The 24446-nt window shown below is 54.0% G+C and overlaps 1 protein-coding gene across 1 annotated transcript; it reads right to left on the bottom strand.

The window, feature by feature from the left end:
• Positions 1-108: 108 nt before the first annotated feature.
• TMPRSS3 (transmembrane serine protease 3) lies at positions 109-23991 on the bottom strand. The gene is made up of 13 exons (XM_024559864.3): positions 23839-23991; positions 22342-22492; positions 17748-17858; positions 16774-16890; positions 16255-16378; positions 14213-14338; positions 13017-13060; positions 12212-12377; positions 11379-11548; positions 9684-9779; positions 6902-7044; positions 6086-6238; positions 109-3232 (listed from the first exon to the last, which is right to left on the bottom strand). The coding sequence occupies exons 1-13, from the start codon at positions 23854-23856 to the stop codon at positions 3215-3217; spliced, it is 1437 nt and encodes a 478-aa protein (XP_024415632.1). The 5' UTR covers positions 23857-23991; the 3' UTR covers positions 109-3214.
• Positions 23992-24446: the final 455 nt, after the last annotated feature.

Consider the following 24446-nt stretch of genomic DNA (forward strand, 5'->3'; position numbering starts at 1 on the left):
ACAAAAGATCACAACGGAAGGGCCACCACGTGTGTGCACACACACACAGGCCACGTTGTCAGGGAGCCTGAAGAATGACTTCTTTCTGTGGGTCCACAGATTTGCAGGAAAAGTCAGATTGTTTAGGCGACACGGAAGAGGTGCGAGAACCGGCAGCGCCCCTCCAGAGGTCGCCCGGGAGCAGGAGCACAGAGGGTGGCTGTGTGTGCTGGGTGCGGCCAGCCACCCTGCGGACACCGAGAGAGTGGTGTCCCAAGGCACCCAGACAGCAGCAGCTCAGGGAGGTTTTCTCTTCCACGCTGTGGGGGAAAGGTGGCCCAAGAGGTAAACGTTTCTGAATCGGTGGGTTTGGAACCAGTGCTGTTTACTGTCATGCAGCAGGGACTTCGGTCTTCTCAGTCCTCCCTCCATTTCCACGTCACGGCGGTGTCCCTGTGCCTCCCCGTGGCTGGAGGCCAGGTCATCGGGGCTTTGCATCTGCCCATTTGACATGGTTCCAACCCATGAATCCCACCCCCGGGCTGCTGTACTGGGAGTCCTCGCAGAGGGTGCCAGCCTTTGGACACAGAGAGCACGACAATGGGCCCACACCTGGCCATCTGTGGGTCCTGGGCGGGTGACAGGTGACAGGTCTGTACACCCAGACCTCCAAGGACCTTTCTGGGTCATTCCAGGGGAGGAGACAGGCGTCAGCAGGTGTCTCGGGTCCCAGTCGGAAGATCTCCTCTCAGAAGAGGGAGGCAAGAGACAGTTTTCATAGCCAGCTACAGCATTTTATTTGTTGCCCAATTTTTAATGCTCTTTTCCCCCCAAAACTTTTGATGCTATCATTAGGCTTTCTATAATTGTTTAAAAATGTTTAAATTAGGCCATATCAAACACTAAAGTGCAATACTAGAGAGAGAATCTCCCAAGGTCCTGTCCTGTCTGTCTGGGGGAAGGTGGGGCCCCCTCACTCACTAACTTGGGACATGGGGGCTCCAAAGCTGGTTCCTCAGGTCCAAGCCACCAGGGCAGGCAGCCCGAGCCACCCGCGGCACACGGCGCTGGCTGTGTCTGTGGCTGCACGTTAGGAGTGCTGCAGCTGTGACTCTCCGCGGGCTCCCGCCTGGCCTGGCCTGGCCGCGACGTGTGGGGTAGGAACCAAGCAAAAGGAAAACAGCCCCGCCACGACGCTGCCACTCGAGCCAGCAGCCGTCCCCACTGAGACCAAACGTTTCTGGGGAAGGAGAAGCAGATCGCGAACTTGGATGATTATTATGTCTCAGAGGGGTTCGAACTGGTGCCGCAAATACCAGAGTGTAGTTCTGCAATTAGCTAATTGCTTTAATTCCTACTGGTCTGATGTGCTTGGTGCAAGTCCTGGATGCCCCACCAGCCTTGGGAAAGACACGTCCCTGTCACACCGCAGTACCCTCACTTACAGAATGGGGCTGCGAGAGTTCCTGTCTCACGGGTCGCTGTGACAATAAAACACATGAACTGACAAAGCACGCGAAGGCAGGGCCGGGCACGTGGCACACACCGGTTAAAACCGCCTGCCTTTAGCATCACCCAGGGCCTTTCAGAAGGAGACTGTAGGACAGCGACCATCTCCTAACGAACTGCTGCAGTGACCCAAGACAAATGACGCCAGGCGAGAAATGCGTGTCTGCGGACCCCGCAGTCGGGCTTTCTCAGCTGAGGTTGCTGTCACACATCAGATGTATCTTTTCTCCCCTGGGACCTTCAGTCCATGAGCTAATGCAACATTCAAAGAGACCCAGGCAAAACCACTTAAAATGAAAATATCTCGTCCCTTTCCGACATACACAGAGGTCCGTCTGTGTAGCAACTCTGATAGGGTGGGGTGCCTCCAATACGGTTGCGGGATGGGATGCCCCCCCTTCCTTCCTGCATCCCCATCTCCGCCTCAGACCACCCAGGAGGGCCCTTGGAGCCGCTTCTGAGAAACTCACCCCCTTCCCCACTCTGCCTCAAGGCAAAGGGGCAGATTCACATTCCCATGACTTCCAGGTGAGAAAGCACCACACTGGTTACCTGCCAAGTAACCTCTGTGCGCTGTGGGGACTACAGGTGTGTGGGTCACGGGGTCTCTGATCCTGCAGGTGCCTGCAGAGGGGTGTGAAGCCTATGGCCTTTAGTGACACAGGACTGTCTACTCCACCGGTGGCAAACACAAGGCCCTCGGGCCGAGTCCAGCCCTCCACCTTGTTTTATCTGGCCCGGCACCTTGTTTCTACCCAGCAACAACACCGAGCTCTCGCTTAACGGTAAAGGAGTAAGTTACATTTATACAGTCCTAAAGTTACATTCGATCCTTTGAAGGCAACCGTGAGGCTGATGTGGCCGCCGGTGACAATGAGTGTGACGCCCCTGGTCTACTCTGTTTGCCTGAGGACCCTCTGGGTGGGGGGAGGTGGTCCGTATTCCACTACTTCGTCTCTCCCTCTGCTCGGAGTCTCATGATAGAACAGGAGATCGCTCTGACCTGCGGAGAAACCTGTTCTGACAGGACAGACCCACAGTGCATGTGGAAGAGAGCAAAGTGATCCAGCCTCTGCAACCAAGCTTAGGATTTCAATTTACATGGGCAGACATTCAGACGGGCTCCAAGTGACCGAGACATGTGTCCTCTGGAAGTGAGGGACACTAATACACTAGGATAGAAATAAACCTTAAAACTAGTCATTTGGAGAGGAAGTTCCCACGAGCAAACAGAGATCTCGGAAGCAGGACACCTGGGTTGGGTTCCGGTGCCCAGGGATAAGCGTGTGGGTGTGGTGGCGTCTGCAGCGGTGGGCTCTGGGGCTCTGGGCCGGCCCCCCTCACCGAGTGGCTGGACGGTCCATCGCTTTGCATGGGAGGCTTGCTGATGTCATCACTCACGTTGGAGAGCCGCTGCAGAGAAAACCTACCTAATCGATGATGGGAAAGGGCAGCACTTCAGAGGCGTTCCTGTCTTTGTTCTTAGTGAAGGTCAGAGAGGCACTTCAAGGTCATTTTAGTCCAACGCCCAGGGGCCTGTCCGAGGTGTTAGAAGCAAATTGTTCTAGATGTAGGGACGTGCCTCCTCTCAGCTCTGCCGGCGGTGCCAGAGAGAGAGCACTGAAGGCCTTCGCTCGTGTCCAAAGTTTCCCGCTTGGGAATCCAGAGAGACAGGGACGTCTCCACTGTGGCAGGAGCTCAACGGGGTGGCTTGTCTCCTTTCTCTTCAAGTTTTCAGGTCCCTCTAGAAATAAAAGCACAGGCACCATCTTTTCCAGCACACGTTAGGGGCAGGGGGCGCACCAGCACCGTGCCCCAAGTGAAGCATCTGCTGTCCCCTGAGATTAGTGGGGGCACAGCAGGCCTCTGCTGCAGGAGGCTGCCACCTCAGCACAGACCCCAGACGAGCGTTCCCGGACGAATGTGACACAGCTCTCCTCCCCGCATGCACCGCCCTGCCTGCCAGCTTTCCCACTGTGTTCCCAAGTCCCGGCCAGGGTCGGAGCAATTTTCTTTGAAGCCCCAGTGAGACAGAGGAAACCAGTGGAGGAAATGAAGGTGACCTAGCAGGAAGTCCCATCAGCTAGTAAGTGGGCAATTCCCCTCAAGAAGCGTGGGAAGAAAGTTTTACTCTTTGCGACAGTATGGATGGGCCTGGAGAACATTATGCTAAGTGAAATAAGCCAGGCAGAGAAAGATAAATACCATACGATTTCACTCCTACATGGAATCTAAGGAACAAACGCAACTAACAAGCAAGACTCACAGATAGCAGGCTGACAGCTGAAGTAGGGTGAAGGGTAGAGGGTGGAGGGACTGAGCAAAAAGGACTCATGGATGTGGACAACAGTGTGGTGATTGGGGGGCAGGGCAGGTATATGGGGGCTAAATGGTAACAGAAAAAAAACAATTAAAACGTGTGTGAGCTCTTGGAAGGCCCGGCGTCCACGTTCTGAAGGAACAGCTGACAGCACTGACGCCTTGGGGAAGCTCTCATGGGAACGGAAGCCTCTCCGGGTCTTCCCTGGGGGCACCTGAAAAGAGACTGGCCAAAGGATGAGTCTCGCGCTGGCCTTCCGTGGGCCGGAGGCTGCAGAGACGCTCTTGGGTGTCTAGGGGGCCATGCACCTGTCACAGACAAAGTGGCTCTTCCAGCCTCACGGGCAGTGGAAGCTCTTTCTAAGCCTGATGGGGAGCCACATGGCCCAAAACTGTGTTCTCAAAGTGCGCCCCGAAGGCCTGGCAAACCAGGTCACCAGGGCCCTCACCCTACATCCCCGACCACGCCCTCTGGAGAAGGCTCCTGGGGTGGGGTTCAATGTTCACAAACAACCCGGGACAGTCCTGTGCACCCCCACATCGGAGAACTGCCAGTTCATCTGCGAAGCATGTGCTGGGGCTGGAGTCTTAAGCAGGGGCCTTAAGTCCCTGGGGCCTTAAACAGGTCCCCTTGCGTGTCATACGAGGCTGGTCCTAGGACCCACGATGATGCTGGGGGAAATGGGCTGAGACACCACCGAGGTCAGAGGGCTCCCCAGGTAGTTTAGGAAGCTGGCCCCACCCCCAGCCCACCTCCACAGCGTGAGGACAGGGCATTGGTTTCTGCCACCTGCACCTGTTTGAAGTTCTCCTTTCATAACTGGTAGCCTGGCCACATGGACCCCCAGGCCCCGCGTGCAGCCCTGTGGAGGGTGCGTCGCTCCTGCCTTCCTGCTCTCCACCCACCATGCCCACACCCTTGTCCACGCCCCAGGCTCCTGCTCACGGGCCATGGAGGCCACTGCAGTGAGGGGCTGCTCTGTCATCCATCTTCTCTGATACTTTGTTAGAGGCTGATGGGTTGTGGCTGAATTTTGTGCTAAAGAGGTTAGCACTGGGCCAGTCTGCTCATTAGCAGCACAATGAGCACCGGCAGAGGTTTCCCAGCACCCGCCTTCCAGCGTTTGCTGCCCCAGCCTGCAGCCGGCAGCCTCTCGGAGGCGGGAACTGTCTGCACCTACACGGGCACCCAGCTGCGCGTGGCAGTGGGCTGGACTGGAAACCACGCCAAGTCCCAGGCGCAAAGGGAACATTAGAACCTCCCCATTTAAAGCAAAAATGACCAAGAAAGACATGGAAATGGGCACCCGAGGCATATTAGGAGTCTGCTGTCCTTCTTGGCCCATTGTTTCACAGGAAAAGGAGCCTTTAAAAAGGTCTTTGATCCACACAACAGAAAGCAGATTATGGGAGGCCAGAGGCTGAGGGAGCGGCAGAGGGGGATGACTGCTTGATGAGGTGTCACGTCGGGGTGATGGTGCGTCCTGGAACCAGAGACAGGTGGCGGCCACAGACACTGAATGTGCTAAATGCCGCTGGAGCGCTCACTTAAAAAAGATCGCTTTTTTGCTATGTAAATTTTGTCTCAATTTAAGAAAAAAATTTAAAATGTCTTTGAAACAGGTCCAAAGCATGATGTGGGGCTCAGAGTCTGAGATAAGTCAGCAAATATTTGCTGAGCGCCCTGGAGGTGGCAGGTGTGTTACCGCCTGTCCCCTGCAGTCGGCTGTGGCACTCCCTCCCTTTCCCTGGGTAGCCCATTCTTCCTCCCCACCATCTCCAGGGTGCCCTGCCAGCCTCGCTGACCTGTCTCCCTCCTCCAGGTGCCCCCTCCAGGGAGGCCCTCCCAAAGCACAGAGCTGCCCAAGCTTCTCCTGATCAGAGACTCTCCGTCCCATCCCTGGCTCCTGGAAAGGTTCAAACCCCTCAGTGGGCATTGGGGGGTCCTTCCCCCCATATCTCCCTCGTCTACCCTCTATTCCACGCATGCACAAGCCAGCTCTACTTGTCCCCACCCCCAAGATCCTCTCGGCTGCCTCTCCTCCTTTCCCTGATTGGTGGAGACACAGTCACCACTTGTGCCCACCCCACCAGGGCCACACACACACACAGAGCCTGGTGATGGGTGAACCTGCTCGCATCCAGTACCCAAGAGCCACCGAGTCACTGCCTGATGAATCATCAGCTGACTGGTCACTCCCTGGCTCTCTACTGCAGGACTGGCGTCACTAGAAGTGAACTGAGAGGGACCCTGTGAGCTGGGCCGGCACTGCCCCACCTCCAACTGCTCGTGAATCCAGTCCAGGAAGGAGGTGATTCGGGTGTAGACCCCGGGCTTGTTCACGTCCGCACAGCCGATGCCAAAGCTCGTCGCGCCCACCAACTTCCATACCCTCCTCTCCTGACACACCAGGGGTCCCCCGCTGTCTCCCTAGACAGCAAGGAGAGAGACTGAGGGCAACAGAAGAGGCGCCGCCACTGCTGCCCCTTGTCCTAGTGCAGGATCCCCCGTCACTACGTCACAAAATCCCGCGTTCACCCCCGCAGCCCTTCCAGAGCTGACTCAGCTTTCCTGACACGGGTCCTTTGTCCCTCAGGATGGTCGCCCCAGCCGTCTCCCTGCCAGATTGTCCAATCACTGAACCCTTGTAGGTCAAGGCAGCTGTGTGCAGCCGAGGGAGCTCTCCAAGGGAGGGTGTGTCTACCTGGCCGGGGGCTTTAGCTGACCTCTGGACCCAGGCAGAATTGGGGTCTCACCCACTGTGGCTTTGGAGGCCCACGCTCACAGGTTCCCACCTGCCTTCCGCCCCTTCTGTCCCCTGCAAACTCTGAGAACCGGGGTCAGGAGGGAAGCATCCTCGAGACTCCTTCCTCCTGCCCGGCACCCGGGCACAGTGGGAATGCTGGGTAAACATGGGCTGGCTGGGAAAGGACGTGATATCTTGAGCAAACTTCTTCCCCACACCCTGTAAATTTGCTTTTCAGTCAGCTACAGGGAAATGCTGGCAGTGATCTGTCCCACGGGCTGGGTCACCCTAACACAGCCTCGCTTTGCCTGCTGCCATGGCCCCTGGAGGTCACCACGGGTCCCTACCTGGCAGCTGTCCACACCACCTTTCAGGTAGCCGGCACAGACCATGGAGGGGGAGATGATGCCGCCGTACACATCCTTGTGGTTGCAGATCTTGTTGGAGAGTAAAGGCACAGCTGCGTGGTTGAGGACTGGGGAGGCGTCGCCTGTGTCAGAGGGGGAGGAGCGTGCGGTGAGGACTTCAGAGGGCCGGGGCCCTGCCCCTGACACTTCAATGGCAGAGATGGCCACACCTGTCTCTGCGAGTGGACGGTGGGGGGTCTGCCATGAGCACCAGTTGACCCTAGGGCTCTCTCCCTACTGACGTCCCACACAGGCCCTGCTGCTTCAGTCAGAGCCCCCCACTTCCATAAGGGGACCAATGTGGGAAGAGGTAGGGGCAACTGTCACCACCATGGACCTCCCGGGGGCCTACCCTGGGTCAAACACTTGATCACACCAGTCTGTTTGGTTCTCAGAGCAACCCAGGTCACAGAAGGGAAACTGAGCCTCAGGAAGGTCACATACAGCTCTTGGAGGAACCTTGGGGTGGTCAGAAGGAAAACGTCCTCCCAAGAGCACCCACATCCCAATCCCCAGAACCTATGATCGTGTCACTTTACATGGCAAAAGGGACTTTGCGGATGTGATAAGACCTTGTGATGGAGACGAGACCCTGGGCTATCCGGGTGGAGCCTGAATATAATTAGAAAGATCCTTGGAACTTTCAGAGGAGAATATGTGAACACGGAGGCAAAGGTCAGAGAGGAGAGAGATGGACGATGCTGAGCTGCTGGCTGTGAGGATGGAGGAGGGACCACAAGCCAAGGAGAGCAGGCGGCCTCTAGAATCTGGAAAAGGCAGGGAACCGACTCCTCCCCAGAGCCTCCAGAAGCATCACGACCCTCCTGACACCTGGGACCCAGCCCACCAAGACTGACGGAGGACTCCTGGGCCACACAACTGTGAGAAAACACATTCACGTTGTTTTAAGCCACTGAGTTCAGGGTCATTTGTTGCAGCAGCAACAGGAAACTAATGCACCTGCCATGGATCAGCCCCAGCACCAGCCCAACAAAATTGAAACCCTCGAACTTAACCTGGGTGTAAACTAGAGTATCTTTATGCCTCATAGGCTTAAAGCCAGGCACACCCCATTCTCGTTCCTGTAGCATGTCTCTGCAGGGGGTGGGCCTGCGCGCCACAGAACCTGCATTTTTACACTCTATGAGTGTGAGTTACACTGTGTTTTTCGCACAGGTTCCCCAATCTGCTCACACGTCCACCAGCTCCGCAGTGGGACCACCTAGCCACGAACTTGGGCTGAGATGGTGGTACCTCTCCCTACTGTACTCGCTACACAAAGGCCAGTAAAGACAACAAAACCATCCTTTTCGGGCCCTCCAAGGTCACAGATAACAGCATGAACAGGGAATCCCAGGCCTTCCGCCACCTGGTTGTGTGGGCCCAAGCAAGGTGCTCAGCACCCTGTCTCCTCCCCCTCGAGAGGGGCAAGAGCAGCATGCTCCCCTCAGGGGCTGCGAGGAGCACAGCCTGTACCACATCATTCAGCTCTGCACCTGGAACCCGGTGGCACAAAGCTGAAAGCATTTGTGGGAGAAGCTTCCACAGCGGGCAGGAAGGCATAGCCAGCCGTAGGGGTGAGACCCTGCCCTGGGGCGGGGCTGGCCTTTAGATGTGGGTCGGCCCCGTGTGCTCAGATATGCAGGAGGGGACAGGCTCCCCTAGTAAGTCTCAGAGGAAAACATTGAACCTTCTATCTTGGGTTGAATGGTGCCTCCTAAACATGTCCACCTGCAACTTTAGAATGTTTGCAATTGGGTCTTTGAGGTGTAATTAAGGTAAGACTCTCAAGTTGAAATGTCTCTGGAACAGGGCGGGCCTTAACTCCAAAGGCTGCTGTCCTCATAAGAGAGAGGAGAGGGAGATCTGAGACAGGGATGGGTGATGCCACTACAGTTCGAGGAGCGCCAGGGAGAGGTGGGAGCCACCGGGACCTGGAGAGAGGCTGGCACCACCTTCTCCCTCGGAGCCCGCACTGGAAACGGGCCTGCCTCACCTGGATTCCACACTTCCGGCCTCCAGAACCGAATCAGTGTCTGTCGTTTTAAGCCGCCCTGTCTGTTTTGTTACAACAGCCCCAGGAAACTAATGCTCTTCCTACTAACAAGGAAAGCAGCCGATGGAAAACCCAAGAATTGTGACCACGCGTGTGCCCCACACTGCTGAAAGGATGACAGAGGTGTCATTCGTGTGTACTTTTTTGTAACCAGCACTAATTATGATTATAGTGACAAGGTCTGTTGGTTTGCTTTTTCTACTTGATCTTTGTAGGAGGAAATAACACATCTACCCAAGTCACACAAAACAAAAAACTCCCACCAGTTACAAATCTGTCTTTGGAATAAATCTCGGGAGGTGTCTCCCTTGGCGCCCATGCAATTAGTTAACATGGTGGGAGGAAGGATAGGCAAGGGGGAAGGAGCACCCCCAGTATGCTGGTGAAGGTCTCCCCATGGAGGACTAGAAATAGTTCTCCTTTATGCTTTATTTCTCTCCTGAGCAAATCTGCAATTTCACAACCCAGGACAAATGGAGCTGTGACCCATGACCCACAACGACTCGGCTGACTGAGTAGACTGGTAGCCCTCGGTAGGGACGCATGGGTGTCCCACGGAAACACGACATTGGGATGGGGGAGGGGAACGAGTCGGTGTGGCCATCTACCCTGGCCCTCTCGGTTCTGGGCTCCCTGGACTCAGAGTGTTGATTTCGGACCACTGACCTCCTTCCTCGGTGGCCCCCCATCCCGATGTCCAGCACATTTTTCCATCAGGAAAGTTCTCTTCGGAGTTGGGCAGACAAACTGGTTGAATCATCTCTGTGTAAAGAGGAAACAACTCTCACATCTGTCCGGGAACAATTAATCTCATTGGTGCTTGCCTCTCTGAGGGCGCTAGCAAACTCCCAAAGAAAGGCCAAGCCCTTGGGCATTTGAAAGCTATTAGCTCTTAGCAGGGACCTTCCCCTACCAGGGCCCTAAAACTGCAAAGCAACCCTAGACTGTGGCTACTTCAGTGAGTCTAGACCAGGGGTCAGCCTATCTTCTGGAATGGGCCAAGTGCTAACGATGCTTTGCAGGCTAAGCGGTCTCCATGGCAACCACTCAACTCTGCCACAGTAGCATAAAAGCAGCCACAGGCAGTGATAAATAAGTGGGTCTGGTTGGGTTCTAATAAAACTTTATTTACAAAGCAGGTAAGGGGTCAAATTTGGCCCATGAGCCACAGTTTGCCCACTCCTAGTCCAGGCTGTGGTACAGAACACACCTCCACGAACATCCCTGTCCATCCTGACAGCCCTGGAGGCAACAAGCTTGCCTGTCCCTGGGGGCTGTCTGGTAAGCCCCCACCCCAGTCAGTGTCACGGCTGTCACGGGACTCTCACATGACACAGTCCGGCACGTGCTAAGCTTCTCTGGGTATGGCAATAATGGGAGGCAGAGGAAGACGAAGGGGAGGGTCCATTCTAATTTTATACGGTACAAATGTGGACGCCTCATTTGGTGTGATCACGCATCATGAATAATGATTTACCCATGAGCACCGCCACTGTTTCTCGGAGTGCTGCCTGCCGAGTGCTGCGTGCGCTGAGTGGCGAGCCCGCGGAGGGTCCCACCAGGTCAACCCTGCCCCTGGTCTTGTGCCAGGACTCCGCTCCTGTACGGGGCCTGGTCACCACACTCTGCCTGCACTCCGAGCCGCTGTGACCCTTGGGAAGGAGGGGGAGGCTACCGCTGATTTGGGAGTAGGCTCCTAATGCTTTGTTTGCAGGTGCAAAAAGTTTGACAGTTCTGTCCTGTGTGGCTTTTTTGTGACCTCCAGAGGTCAGGTCTTGACATCTCCCATGAGGAAACGGGGCATGCTGAATTGGGAAAGAATGTTCCTGAGTATTCTGGGGAGCTGAAGATGCCCAGGGTCTTCCAGGTCATAAAGAAATGGCTGTGGGAAGGACCACACTACAACCGGCTGGCTGGCCTGGGAAGCTCTCAATTTATCTCCAGGTGGCACTCCCAGGGAGAAAGTAGCACCAGTGGGAGCCCCAGAGGGACCAGACAAACCAAACTGACCAAAATAGAGCCTCAAAGGCTCTAAAACCAAATTATCATCAAGACCTGCACAGTGAGCCTGAATGGGGTCACCGCCTGCTAAAATTGACGATGTACGTAGGACCCAGCACCTCTTAACATGCTGGCCCAAATGCCCAGAATACGATGGGAGGCTTCTCATCACGCCAAGAGAACCAGGAGAACCCCCACTTTCATGAGAAGAGAATCAACCGAGGCCAAGACTGAAATGAATCAGATGTGGAATTACCGCATAAACTGGAAAGCGGCTGCCATCACGATGCTTCGACAAGCAGTGACAAATTCTCTGGGAACAAATGAAAGCAACGGAACGACAAAGAAACCCGGGCGTACCATTGTAGGCGAGCGGCTCCGCCAGCTTCATGAGGGCAATGTCATTGCCCAACCTCTTCGGCTTGTACTTGCTGTGATAAATAATCTTTTCCACCAGGTGGGAAGGGGCTGGACTGTCCAGCAGGGAAACTAGGCCCACCTGGATGGTCCATGACTTGGGGAGGTACAGGCTGCAATGAGAACACTGACAGGTAAAGCAGGAAAAACCCGCCGCTTTTAGCCCCTGACCTCAGGTGTCCCCAGTCCAGCGCCAGGGAGATGGCCAATGTGTCACCGCTCTGCTTGCCTGTGTTCGAATCTACCTCACCACCCCCTCCCGGCAGAAGCACAGACCCGTTCCATGCATTTCCTACAGCGGCCTCCCTCCCTGCACCTCTGAGGGAGGTAAAAATGACAGGGAGTAAAAATAACTGAGTATTTTCTTCCATGCTAACATCCCCTGAGAGAGAGACTGCCCTGGGGAAACTCGGCCCCCACCCACCCTGCAGAGTCTCCCACCTTCTCGGCACAACTCAGCCCGCCACAAGTAGCTACAGGGTGGGAGGTCCAAGACCTCTGCATTGCTGGGCTTCCTCCTGCACGAGAGCTTCCTTCCCTCTCTCCCTACCTTTTCTCTAACAGCCGAGGTCTAAGATCTACACGGCCACCGGTGATGGGTGGTTCCCGGTGAGAAGGGAGGGCCCCTCCACACTGATACTACTTGTGACGACGTACTCTGTTGCCTGCTCTCTGGACCTGCTGCTGACCACCCAAATCCACCCTGTCCCAAAGGGACCCGGGCTGGCCAGGTCTGTGGGAGACGAGGCCCGCCCCCAGGGTTCAGGAGCACTCACTCATAGACACAGTGGGCAGCAGTGACAATCCACACCGGGGTGATGACGGAGCCCCCGCACAAATGGTAGCCCTGGAACTGGAGGCTGGCCTGCCAGGGCCACTGCGCAAGTGAAGACATGTTTCCACCCACGATGCGTGAGCTGTAGCCCATCCTCAGACCACAGGCTGTGGCGGGGAACAGGGTTGGGGGTCCATCCACAAACCTTCCCTCTCCCAGACATCCTGCCACCCACACAGAGCTCCCAGCCCAGGAAGGGAGCTGGTAGGGGAAGCACCAGGTGAGGGGTGGGGGCAGCTCACCTGAGACATAGGACAGGGGGTCTTTTGGGGGTGCAGTGGGAAGAGTCTATCAGAGTAAATAGTCACGTGCCCCCCCAGGTGCCTGTGAGCCTCCCACAGCCCCTCCTCACTAACACAGGTGCTGGAGGGCAGCTGCCCGACTCCTCCAAACCCCACCCCTGAAGTGCGCCTGTTCCCCCCCTACCCCCACACCCGCCCAGGGGTGGGGTCTGGGTCAGTGAGCAGCCTGTCACAGCTTTCCCCTGGGGCAGGGGGAGGAGAAAGTCAGGCCCCCAGAGCCACTCACTGCAGTGACAGGACATGACGTGCCAAGGTCCAGTCTGCTGCTGAGAAGCCACTCTGGGCCGTCTCCCCCACCTAACAGAACTCACCCTCCTCCTGAGGGAGAGCCCACAGAGCGCCCACCTGGCACCCAGGAGGAAGGGACTCCCGGCAGGAGGGGAGGGGCAGGAGTCGGGAGTAAGCTCTTGCTCCCAGTGGCCTCTGTGCTTCTAAAACTCTTACCTGTGCACTTCAGGGTGACCACGCGACCCGAGGCACATCCTTCCCTGAAGTGGAAAAAGAGTGAGTTCATGATAAGTACCCAAGGCCTGTGAAGTGGATGTTGTTTAACTTAATCTTGAGTTAAGAGAAAAACAAACTCTATTCCCTTGCTCTTGAATACAGATTACAGTTTTAGTCTATGTCACAGAATTTATTTTTCTTAAAAAACCACTTGACGACAGTGCGGTCCTGTGTCAGTGACAGTCACGGAGCATTTCTCAGCTTTGCGGAGCAGGTAATCAGAGACGCATAACAAGCTCTGCCACATGCACTGGGGTATCTGTGTGTCTGTTTTACCCCGGTGCTCTTCACTGCCCCAAGGATACAGAGTGCCCGCTGGACGGACGGCAGGCTCTCCTGGCATGAAGTCCTCGCAACCTGGGACACGCACCTGGGAGCAGAACCTCCCAGAGTGGAGAGGTGACTGCGCTGGAAATGACAGGCGTTCCGCCTGTGTGGGTGGGAGCCAAGCCCCTGCGTTTCTCCTAAGCCACCCAGGCCTCTCTGTGCCTTTTCCTGTCCTCAGAGCCCCAGGCCTGTCACGAGATGAGCTGTCCCCGTGGAATGCACGTGTGTCCAGGGGTGGCTGTCCAAGACAAGATGGACAAGCTGATGAACTGTGGTCTCCCAGAGCTGAGAATATACCCCTCTTGGGGTTCGGTCAAGGTGCCAGGAAGAGTTCCTGGAACCTGTGTCCAGCCCACCTGGCTGTCTCCATTCACCAGGCAGGGGGCCCTCTGAGCTTCAGTGCCTGAGTGCCTTTAAGGACACTCGTTTTACCTCCCTCGTGAGATGTTGGGGAAAACATTAAAGGATTTTGTGAACAAGGACAGATATGTTTCCTTCTGAATCTTTCTTTCTGATTTTTTCCCTCCCTCCCTCCTCCCTTTGTTCTGAACACATTGCAGCACCTACTCTTTGAGGTACAACACTACGTTTTTGACAGGCACCCCACTATTACTCCTTCAACCCCTCCTCCCTTCCTCTGTCGGCCACATTGGCTGGCTTGGGGCCAGGTTCCTGCAACCAGCTGGTGTGCCACCCTGTCCCGCCACGGTGGCCACGCCCCACCTTGCTCTCTCGTGTTCCGTGGTGCTACTCACAGCCGTACAAACACAGCAACGACGGGATGACCGTGCGGACCGCCTGGCACTCACCTCAGGTACACCGACTGGTGCAGAGCAGTCACTTTCTCGTCTGGCAAGAGGTGATTGATGGAAACAAAGTCCTCTTGGAACTGCTCCTCCAGCAAGTTCACTCTGAGGGTGTCTGAACTGACGTAGCTGCAAGCACATGGAAAAGCGGGTGTGGCGGGAAATTTACTCTCTCCTGCAGATCAACCTGCGCCCTGGTCACAGCTTTACAGTATCCTACTACAGGACATGTCCTTGTGTCCCCCCAAACCACCAGTGTGCCCAAGTCACGCTATTACAGGTACACCGGGGGGCTGTCACTGCGCTCCCCAAAACCATCAATGGTTTCCCCTTGCCAACATGTCAAGACATCCCAAACCTGGTGGAGTCTGGAGTGGTGGACTCCCGGCCCCGGCCCCATGGCTCTGCCCATGAGCAAGGCTCTGGTCCCCTGGGACCGCTCCTGATGGAGTGGGACACAGCAGAGCAGCAACGGTCAAGGGAGGGCTCCAAAGGAAGAGGAACCAAAACAGAACGCGGAAGCCAGTCCCAGAATTGAAGCAACAGGCAAGGAAGAAAAGGGCAAGTTGACAGTGAAGAAATTGGGCAATGCTGACAGAGACCTCCCTCTGAAGGGACAGACAGTTCGGCGTAGGAAGGACTGTCCCCCCAGGTGGCTGGGGTTGACAGAGACCCAAGGACTGCCCAGGAAGAGCAAGCAGGTGGAGAAGGAAGGGGTGACTGAGTCCTTGTGCCTGGGGACTGGGGACAGGGGTGGTGTCCCAAGAGGGAGACTTGGGGTGACAAGATTGAGGACACCCTCTGGTGAGCCCGAAAAAGGGCCTCCACAGGGAACGCACGCCCTGTTTGCAGCGATGGGGAGGAGTGTGTGTGTGTGTGTGTGTGAGCACGCACAAATGTGGTGTGTGAGGTGTACACAGTGCCTATGATGTGATGTCAGTGGCATGTGAGTGGGTGTATGTGTGTCTGTGGTGTGCAGGTGATGTGTGTGGTGTGTCTCTGTGTGTCTGTGTCCAGTGTGTGACTGTGTGTGGTGTGTGCACAGTGCCGTGTCTGTGTTTGTCTGTGAAGAGGAAGGTCTACGGGCGCTTGAGTGGTGACGTTTGCTGCTGTCCCTGAGCTGGAATTGCAGCAGATTTCCGAGTCACCGGGGGAGACGGAGGCAGATCTCAGGGGTGCGGGCTGGGGGGCCTCTGGGGTTTCACTGGCTTCAGAGAAAGGAGTGCAGAACACGACGCATCAGATTTGAAGCTGGAGGTTCCTGGGAGACTCAGAGCAGTGAGGCTGCCGCCACCCAACTCGTTTCCTTGGAAACAAACAAGAATGGTTTTCAAGTTCACCCTTGTCACTGCGCTCACTTCCTGGGAGGCATGTGTAACTCTGGAGCCTGCCTGCTCTGAACCCAGAATCAAGAGCAGAGAGGGAAGGGTGACAGCCCAGGCTCCCGTGGAAGACGGCAGCTGCCGTGAAGCAAAGGAAGGGACAGGAGAGAGAAGGAGGCCGCGTGTCAAGGAGAAAGGGGGTCGTCCCAATGCACAAAGTCCCACGGCCAAGAGCAAACAGTACCAAGTGAAGATTTCACTCCAACAGTCCTTTCCCCCATGTGTTGCTAAACTGCTGTGTGTGAATAATTGTGTTTTCACCACGTTGCTGGCTGTTTGCACCTGGTTCTCTGGGGCTCCTTGGGGAGTGTGTGCATGGATGAGGACATGACCCCCAGGACCAAGCGGGGTGGTGTCAGGAGGTGACTCTATGGCTGTGGCCTGAGGCATTTGAGGGGCTCGTCCTCATGAAGGACTTTCGTCTCGGAAGCTCTTTTACCTCATGTTTGCATCTAGGTCTGTCCTGGCCCTGAGACATTCCCCAAAATGCCATTTCTTTGTGACCTTAAAGTGAGGGTGATGTCCAGCCTCGTGGGGTTGCCACGAGGGTGCGTGTGACAGGAAGTGAAGCACCCTATGAGCGCCCAACCAAATGGTGGCTGTCTCTCTTCAGCACGACCACTAGGAAGGTCTGCCCACAGCCTGGAGCGCTCTTTAAATTACCTCGGAAACCCCAGCTGGCCACAGGCGACGGTAGCATGGTGGCTCTTCCAGTCGTCAGAGCACACGGTCCTCCAGGCAGCCTCTGTGAACACCTGCAGCACGCCGTTCTGACCGCTCACGCGGACTGGCCGGTGCATGGGCACAACAATGCGTGAGTGGTCAGCAGAGCCCTGAGGCCGGGGCAGAGATTCCTCTGCGGCCAGCTCCGACCCTCCTCTGCTGACCCCAGCCAGCTCCTTGCCCACAGCATCCCACCCTCGCAGGGCCCGCCTACCACTGGGAACCCCTGAGCTCTCTTGGAGACCTCGTATTGCTCAGGGAGTCTCCCCGACCGAATTTTAGCTTCATGGAACGCCCCTCCCTTAGCACCCAGCCCAGGATCTTGCGGGGGGGCGGTTGGACTGCAGTTGAGGACATGACTTGACTCTGGCATTGACTTGGATGACTTTCACAGATGGGAAAGGCCAGGGCCGGGATGTGCTGACCCCTGCTGTCTACAGTGGAGAGGCGTGACCTTACCACACCGGTACTCGTCCTCCCCGGCCTTGCAGTCTGAGACGCCATCACATCGAGCCGTCAGTTCGATGCACTTGAAAGACGACCGGCACCTGTACTTCCCGGAGCAGTCAAAGTGGACTGAGGACAGGCGAGGACAGCAGGTAAACAAAGGACTCCTGCAGTGCACGGCACTGACAACTATCCACTCGCCCCACGGCCTTAAGCCTGCCCCTTAGTAACCAGGCTGCCTGGAAACTGCACCTGTGTCAGCAGCCTGGCGTCTGCCCCAAATTCCAGGGGATGGACCTGCTGCCCCCCACGCTGTCTCACTAAGTGGCCTTGAGACACAACTGGAGGTGAACTTAGACCCTGCAGGGCTCCAGGCCAAGAGAGAAAATGTGTGGCTGCAGACTGGCCAGCTGAGCCAGCTGAGCAGGGAGCCCCAAGTGAGGACTCTCACCCCCATCTGTCTGCCTCCCGCTGTGGCTGACTCAGAGCAACAAGTGAAGGGACTGGGGGCCGCACACCTGAGCAGGTAGAGTATTACACCGATCTGTATTCCAGTTATTTGCAAGAGAAAATGAGAAATTGTTCCCTAATAGAGACCATCTAAATGACTCACTTTCTCAAAAGCCACAGGCACCTTCTTTCAAAAATAGCAGGCGTTCTTGGCCTGGCCTGAATGGCCTCCTTGTCTTCTGCCCCCAGCCCTGCCCCGCCCCTGCCCAAGGATTCTATTTCATCAGCTGCCTTTGGACACTTCTAACTGGGCAGCTTCCGTGGTGACAAAGCCCCGAGCGTGGCCAACAGCCCCTGTTGGGCCTCAGGTTGGCTTTACATTCACGCAGGCCAATAAAACCCAAAGCCAGCAAACCTGAATGCTGTTTGCCTCCAGTAATGATGGCCGGGTGGCCACGCAGGGGCCGGGGAGCTCATGAAAGTTTAAGAGCCTGAAGAGGTAGCTGAGAGCCTGCTAAATAATGAATCGTACTCACTGCCCAGACCCACGGCCAGAGCTACGATCAGTGCAATGACCCCAAGGACGATGATCGGGAAGAACTTCAAGGGCAGCAGGGACAGGATCTGTGCGGCCACAGCATCCGCATCTGAAAACCAAAGAAGAAGGAGGAAGGGCAAAAAGCCACAGAGCAACGCGTTTGAATAAAAGGAAACTTGAAGTGTAGCTATTCATTTTCCCTCTCTCTCATGCAGAGAACGTTTCCCGCTCAAAGAAAGCAGCCTTCATGTGGTGAAAAGGGCCACCAACCAGGGGCACCATTCTCTAGAAGTCCAGCCCCACACTCTCCAGCTCTGACCCAATTCTGTTCCCCTGGGTTGAGGGATGGTGTTAGGGGTTGAATTGTGTGTCCCCCCAAAAGATATGTTGACGTTCTAACCCCTGGCACCCCAGCCTGTCATCTTCCTTGGACACAGAGTCTTTCGAGAGGTAATCGAGTTCGAATGAGGTCATCAGTATGGGGTCTAACCTGTCTGGTGTCCTTGCAAAAAGAGGTATGAACACAGAGGCTCATGCACACACATGCACACACACAGAGGGTGATATGAAGAGACACAGGGAGAGGCCATGTGAAGGTCAAGGCAGAAATCAGGGTGATAAGTCTCCCAGCCAGGGAACACCGAAGATTGCCAGCAAAACACCAGAAACCAAGAAGGGGCGAGAAGGATTCCCCTGCAGGCTTCAGAGGGAGCGGGGCCCTGTCAGCGTCTTGGTTTCAGGTTCCCGGCCATCAGAATGGCGAGACAATATTTCTGTTGTTTTAAGCCACCTAGTTTGTGGTTCTTTGTTTCGGTGGCCCCAGGAAACCAAAACAAAGGGAAAGTAGGACGCCAGCTTTCAAGGTCATTTTCTCAGAGGAGGGTGGCGTGTAAAACCCATACTTTCAGCAGAGGGAGAGCTGGGCCCTCTGAGAGGGCCGCCAGATGACGTAGCAGCCCGTTCCCCACAGGTCTTGTGCACAGAGGCACTGATGGCCTTGGTTCCAGAACATCTTTCCAAGGACACTGGCAAAGCGAACAGCCTTGGAAGATGGAGACAGTGCAAAGTTTGTGCAGGTCGGCTTGTGGTCCATGATAGAAATTCAGGTTCCCTCCGCTGCAGGTTCCGCAGCGGTAACCCAGACCCACTGGGTGTGTGACACGCACCCAGACTGCTCCATGTCGCCTCAGTGGGGCTTGGTGGACAAGAGCAACACCTCAAACAGGATGCATGTGCCACCTGTGCTGTGAGTAGTAAAGTCCTTTGTATCTGACCCGGGACTCTCGCGTCTTCTGCCAGCATCCATGGAACTGTGATAGGCTGGCTTGTTAGCTTGCACCAGACCCTCCCAGTTCTCGCCTAAAGTACCAGACAGTTTGGGGGGAAAGGAGATGTGAGGAGCAGTAAGATACCCAGAAGTACGAGTCTCTCTGTGTAACCAGGAGAGTTTCCACTAGCACCCTTTACTCTCCAAAGAACAGGCCACTTCACGTAAATTATCTCATCTATCCTGAAAATACATCCACACCCAAGCTGTCTTCCCTGAAATTGGGAAGACGGGAATGGAGGAAGGGCAGAAAGCCTCCCGAGGGTCACGCCATTGCTAGGGACAGAGACTGCCTCTGCCTGTCTTCTCTTGGTTTTGGAGATGTTGAGCCGAGAGGTCTCCCATGGAAGAATCATAAAGATCTCTCCCTGCCTGTCTCTACACACAGCTTCTCCTGGCAATAGTGTGATTATAAAATGGCCAATACCATTCAAGCCTGCCTTAAAAAGAAGAGAATTTAAATACAAATATATTGAGGGAAGAGGTGGAAGGAGGAAAGAATAAGCAAAAGAAAAGGATAAGAGGGAAAAGGGAAGAAGCCGAGGGAAGTAAGGTAACGCATGCAACATATAATCCCCAGTGAGGGATACAGGGCAAGAACGGAGAACAGACGGAGAGATGGAGAGATGAACAGTAAGCTCTTTGCTTTGGCCTGGATGTGCGAGCAGTTTGTTCACTGCTGCATTCTCAGCACCTAGAATAGCACCTGGCACCTGGCAGTTCTTGGTAAATATTGGTAAATTGAATGGATGGATGGAAAGATGGATGAACAGATGGATGGACGGATGACATCATGATGACGAAGGTTGTTTATCTCAGGGTTAGAGACCAATTCCTCTCAAGGCATCGAGTGCATAGCCTTGGGTTGAGGGTGGAGCAGACGCCTCCTGTCCACCCTCCCCCACCCCCAAGAAAGCTCCCCTGTTGAGATGTGTTCTCTCCATTTACAATTTAAAAATCAGCAGGAACCCCAAGAATGACCTTGTATCATCCCAGTTATTCTCTAAGAGTTAATTTAGGAAACAACCCAGACTGTAGAGTCAAGATTGTTGCTCGGTTGGAACCTCTGCATCAGTTCACATCGGCCACTTCTCCCCTCCGCCCTGGCGCCCTGTGGGTGCTGCCACGGCCCCACCTGCCTTACTCTGTCTTTGAGAGCGTGCTTAGAATAAAAAGCAAGATGCATAGCCACCTTCCAAAGAGGACTGCAAATGATAAACAAGCATAAAGAAAAAACCCTCCAGCCTCTCTGGAGATGAAAAAAAAACAACACAAATTAGATACAATTCTCTATCAATCCCCCAACACAGTATTGTCGTTGCTAGTAGTTATTATTGTTATACTCACTACAGTCCAAAGTGAAAGGAGATGGACCTCCACTTACAGTCAATGGGAGTTTGCATTGTGGGAACTTTTTGACAGTCAAATTCAAAACATGCACCAAAAGTTTAAAAATGGATGGAATTTTTGACCTAGTAAATCCACTTCTAGGAATTTATCCTATGATGTCACCATAGACACACACAAACATCTGCTTACAAGGACACCTAGAGGAGTGGCATTGATAATATCAATGCATGGGAAACAGCCTCAACGACCAACGGAAGAAACCGGTGAAACAACAAACAGGAGAGACGCCAAGGGGTAGAGAAGGGCAGGCGGCAAACTTTTTCTGCAAAGGGCCACATAGTAAATGTTTTAAGTTTTACGGGCCCTATGGCCTCTGTCGCAACTACTCAACTCTACTGTGGCATGGGAGCAGCCATAGGCAATATGCGGACACATTGATGTGCTCCAACAAAACCGTGGTTACAAAAACAGGCAGTGGGCCGGATTTGGCCCGTGGCCATAGTTTGCCAAACCCTGAAGAAGCTTTAAGGATTAAATGCCGTGGAAAAATTAACACGATACTGTTTAGTTTTTTTAAAAGCTTCAAAATGATACAAATAGTATATGTCACTTCCAAAGGGAAATAAAGATATTGATAGGACAAAGGCAAGAAATCCCACATAAAGTGCTAATAGAGTTAGCCCTGAGTAATGGTGAAATTGTGGGCAATTAACAAAACTTTTTGATTAACTACATTTTTCCAAATTTCTATAATGAACAATGCATTGCTTTATTTAAAAAGAAAAGTTTTAAACAGCTTTTGTTCCTTCCCCCACCAGGAACTAATCATGAAAAAATAATAAAAATTAGCATAGAGAAAAATGTATAACGCTATTCGTGTTCAGAGTATGTTATAAAAATATTAGAAACAATCACATGTCGAAGGATGATAAAATGGTTATGTACATTACACATGTACTTGGCGGAATAATGCCGTCTTTAAAAAGACGTTTATGAAAACCAGGCAGCACACGGAAGATGCCTACCTGTCAGCACCACAGATGGATGCGTACGTACAGGCAACGACAGGAAGAAAATGAACGCAGATATAAAAACGAGGTAAAATTTGGGAGTCAGGGGATTGCAGGGTACTTTGAAAATTTACACGTATGTTAATTTTGGAGAACTATTTTTAAATTGTGTATCTTTCATAGAAATATCTCTCCCCATCTCCCATCCTCTCCTCTCCCCCCACCAACATCAATTGTGGCTTAAAAGGAATCATTGGCGTTACCCCCCTAATCATGCCTTCTGGGACCTCAGCTAGAGCCCCCAGGGTCCCCTTCCCAGCCCCGAGGGCCAGTCCTCCTGACTGCGTCCACGAGCAGCGAGCCCTGCTCACTGTGACAAGCCCTCGTGGACTCTTACCAAAGAGACCCTAGCTGGATAGGCATCATGGAGTCCCCTGTCTCTCCAAATTTTCGCAACCTGTTTACAAAACCAACTCTGTCGCCTGCTGTTGGATTTTAATCTAGGCATGAGATCCTTCAGGGAAGGATTTCAGGGAAGCCCAGCTTATTTTAAGTTTTCCGGAAGGGCTGGTGAGCAGCGGGTTTCCAGGACTTCCCGGAGGGCTCAGAGATTCTGGCCAGCATCTGACCCCTAACTCCCAGGGCCAGTCGGAGCCTCCATTTCTGAGAATCTTCATCCACAGAATACAAACCCCTGTGTGCATGGAGTCAGCAAGGGGCTGAACAACCACCCCCTCCAGTGCCCCTTCTCTCCGCTAGTCTGTAAGCCAAAGAGTCACCGTGTTCAACATGCGAGGTGTACGGACGCCTGGTGAGATATGGCCTCAGAGGGAGACTCAGCCCTCGGCCACAGTTGTCATCTAGATGTGGGCAGGGGTGCAGAAAGCCCACCTGGTTCCACCTACCTGGTGTGACGGGACTTATTTTCAGATCATCAAGGCCAAAAAGGGATCGGAAGGAGAAGGGGGCTTCAGCCTCGGGCGGGTCATTCTCCCCCATGGTGACTATTTCAGGGCCTCTGAGGTTCGGCTCCGCCTCCACCTCCACCTCCACCTCCTTGGCCAGGAAGAACAGAAAGCGTTTGCTTCCTTAGTTACAGTTTCAGCATCAAATACATCTTTGTTGTGTTAAATCTTTGAAATCTGACAATCCACATTAAGCGAATTCAGTACCAATTCACCAAACTATTTGTCTGGTGAGACGCATTTTTTTCCCCAAGCCGCAGCAGATCACAGAGAAACTTCTAGAGTTAGCAAAAAACAGTGAGCTTAATTCTGCTAAAATAAGGACGTTCCCAACATTCATTCCACCAGTCTCAAAATCAACTGAGCACACATCTTTAGAGAGAAGCCCTTTGCCAGTTAGAAGTCACCAAACCCCGATTTCACAGCAGATAAATGACTTTCAAAGCACACTCCCTCCCTTCTTCTGCGATTGCCGTTTGTCTCACATAAACTTGACCCTTTGCCTGTGCCTGCGATACACCCACCATCAACGTACAAGGTTCTGATACTCACATAATGTCTGCACCCCTCCAATGTCAATGGCACAAGAGAAGGGACACTCGCCCACAGTATTTGTAGCTTTCCTGGCTCCCACAGCCATGACCTAATTAAGGATGAAAGTATCCAGGCCCTTGGGGTGCCTGGTCCCCGCCCCAACTCACAGCAAAGGGAGGAGTGGCTGGCGGCGTCAGGCAGCACCAGAGCTACACTGGGGCTCTGTGTCCTCCAGGAGAATTCCTCCTGTCGCCCGGCCCCAGGGACCAGAGCCTTTGGAAGGCATTCCCGGTAGCTCTACGAGGGGCGGAGGGAACGAGGGGACGGCCAAGTGTCCCGGCAGCTTCACGGGTCACTCTCCAGGGCAGCAGGTGTGACTCCGACAGGCGCCCGCTTCCTCAAAGCACTAAAATCTGGAGGTTCCAACGGGCCCAGAAACAGAGACACTTGGAGCGCCTCTTCTCTTTTCTTTTTGCTTACCTGTTGTAATGTTTGAAACTGAAAAGGGAACTATCAGGCCATTTAAAACAAACTTTGTCTTCATGCTGCTTCACATGGTCACAGGAAAATCTAAGCAAGAGTTGGACGCTAAAACCGTTGATTTCATTCCCACCCTAAGAGCAGCTTCGGAGAGTATCTGAGAAAGCTACTCGATTCACAGTCAGCATTTTTTACTTTGATTCTTGCTGACTCCGGCTGACTGACTATCAGCATGAAGCACATTAGACAGCTTAACTTTATAACTAGAATACGACTAAACGATAAAACGCTTCCTGAAACGTGGAACCCAGGGGAGGAAGTCCCTCCCCAACAGGCCATGGCTGGCAGGTTTCACACACGGAGAAATGTTGAAGGGCCCTCACTTCGTAGAACCTTCTCTCCCCACCTCCCGCTTCTACTCACCATTTCTGGAGCCGCCATCGTTAAAAGCAGAAATAATTTCCTTTTTCATTATAAAAGCAAGCGGGATGGTGAGCAGGCTGCCAACGGTTCAGTCCAATCGGGAAATATTTCCACTAAGTCACTCAGCCTTGTCGACTCGGTCATCACAGCAAATGGCATGATCGCCGGCAACCGTGTAACCCAACCTGCCGGTGGTATCAGGTAGCCTCGGGGGTAGGACCACGGGGACCAGGGAGGGGAAAATGTGGCTTCCCTTTAATTAGTAAGTAAGGTAAGCAAACCTTTGCAGAAACTTCACAGAAGAGAGTCTTTGGAACACAGGCACTCCTCTTATTTAAAAGAACAGGCGGGTCCTGCCCTGCTCAGCAAGTACACCAGGAGGGCAGGGAGAATGCCCCAGAGGGGGGTTTCTGTCCCAACCCCCCACCATGTGACTGAGCCCAAGTGCAGACTCGCAGCTGCTTTGAAGACAAAAGGCAGGGAAGCTGACTTGTCCTCGCAGCCAGCACTCCACAGAGACACTGCACACGCCATTCGTCAGGGGCCTCTGGGTCCCGAGAGAGTTTCCGCACACAATGCGGCTTAAAGATGTTTTACCCGGAGAGAAA

Source organism: Desmodus rotundus, chromosome 2 (assembly GCF_022682495.2).
Source record: "Desmodus rotundus isolate HL8 chromosome 2, HLdesRot8A.1, whole genome shotgun sequence".
NCBI lineage: Eukaryota > Metazoa > Chordata > Mammalia > Chiroptera > Phyllostomidae > Desmodus > Desmodus rotundus.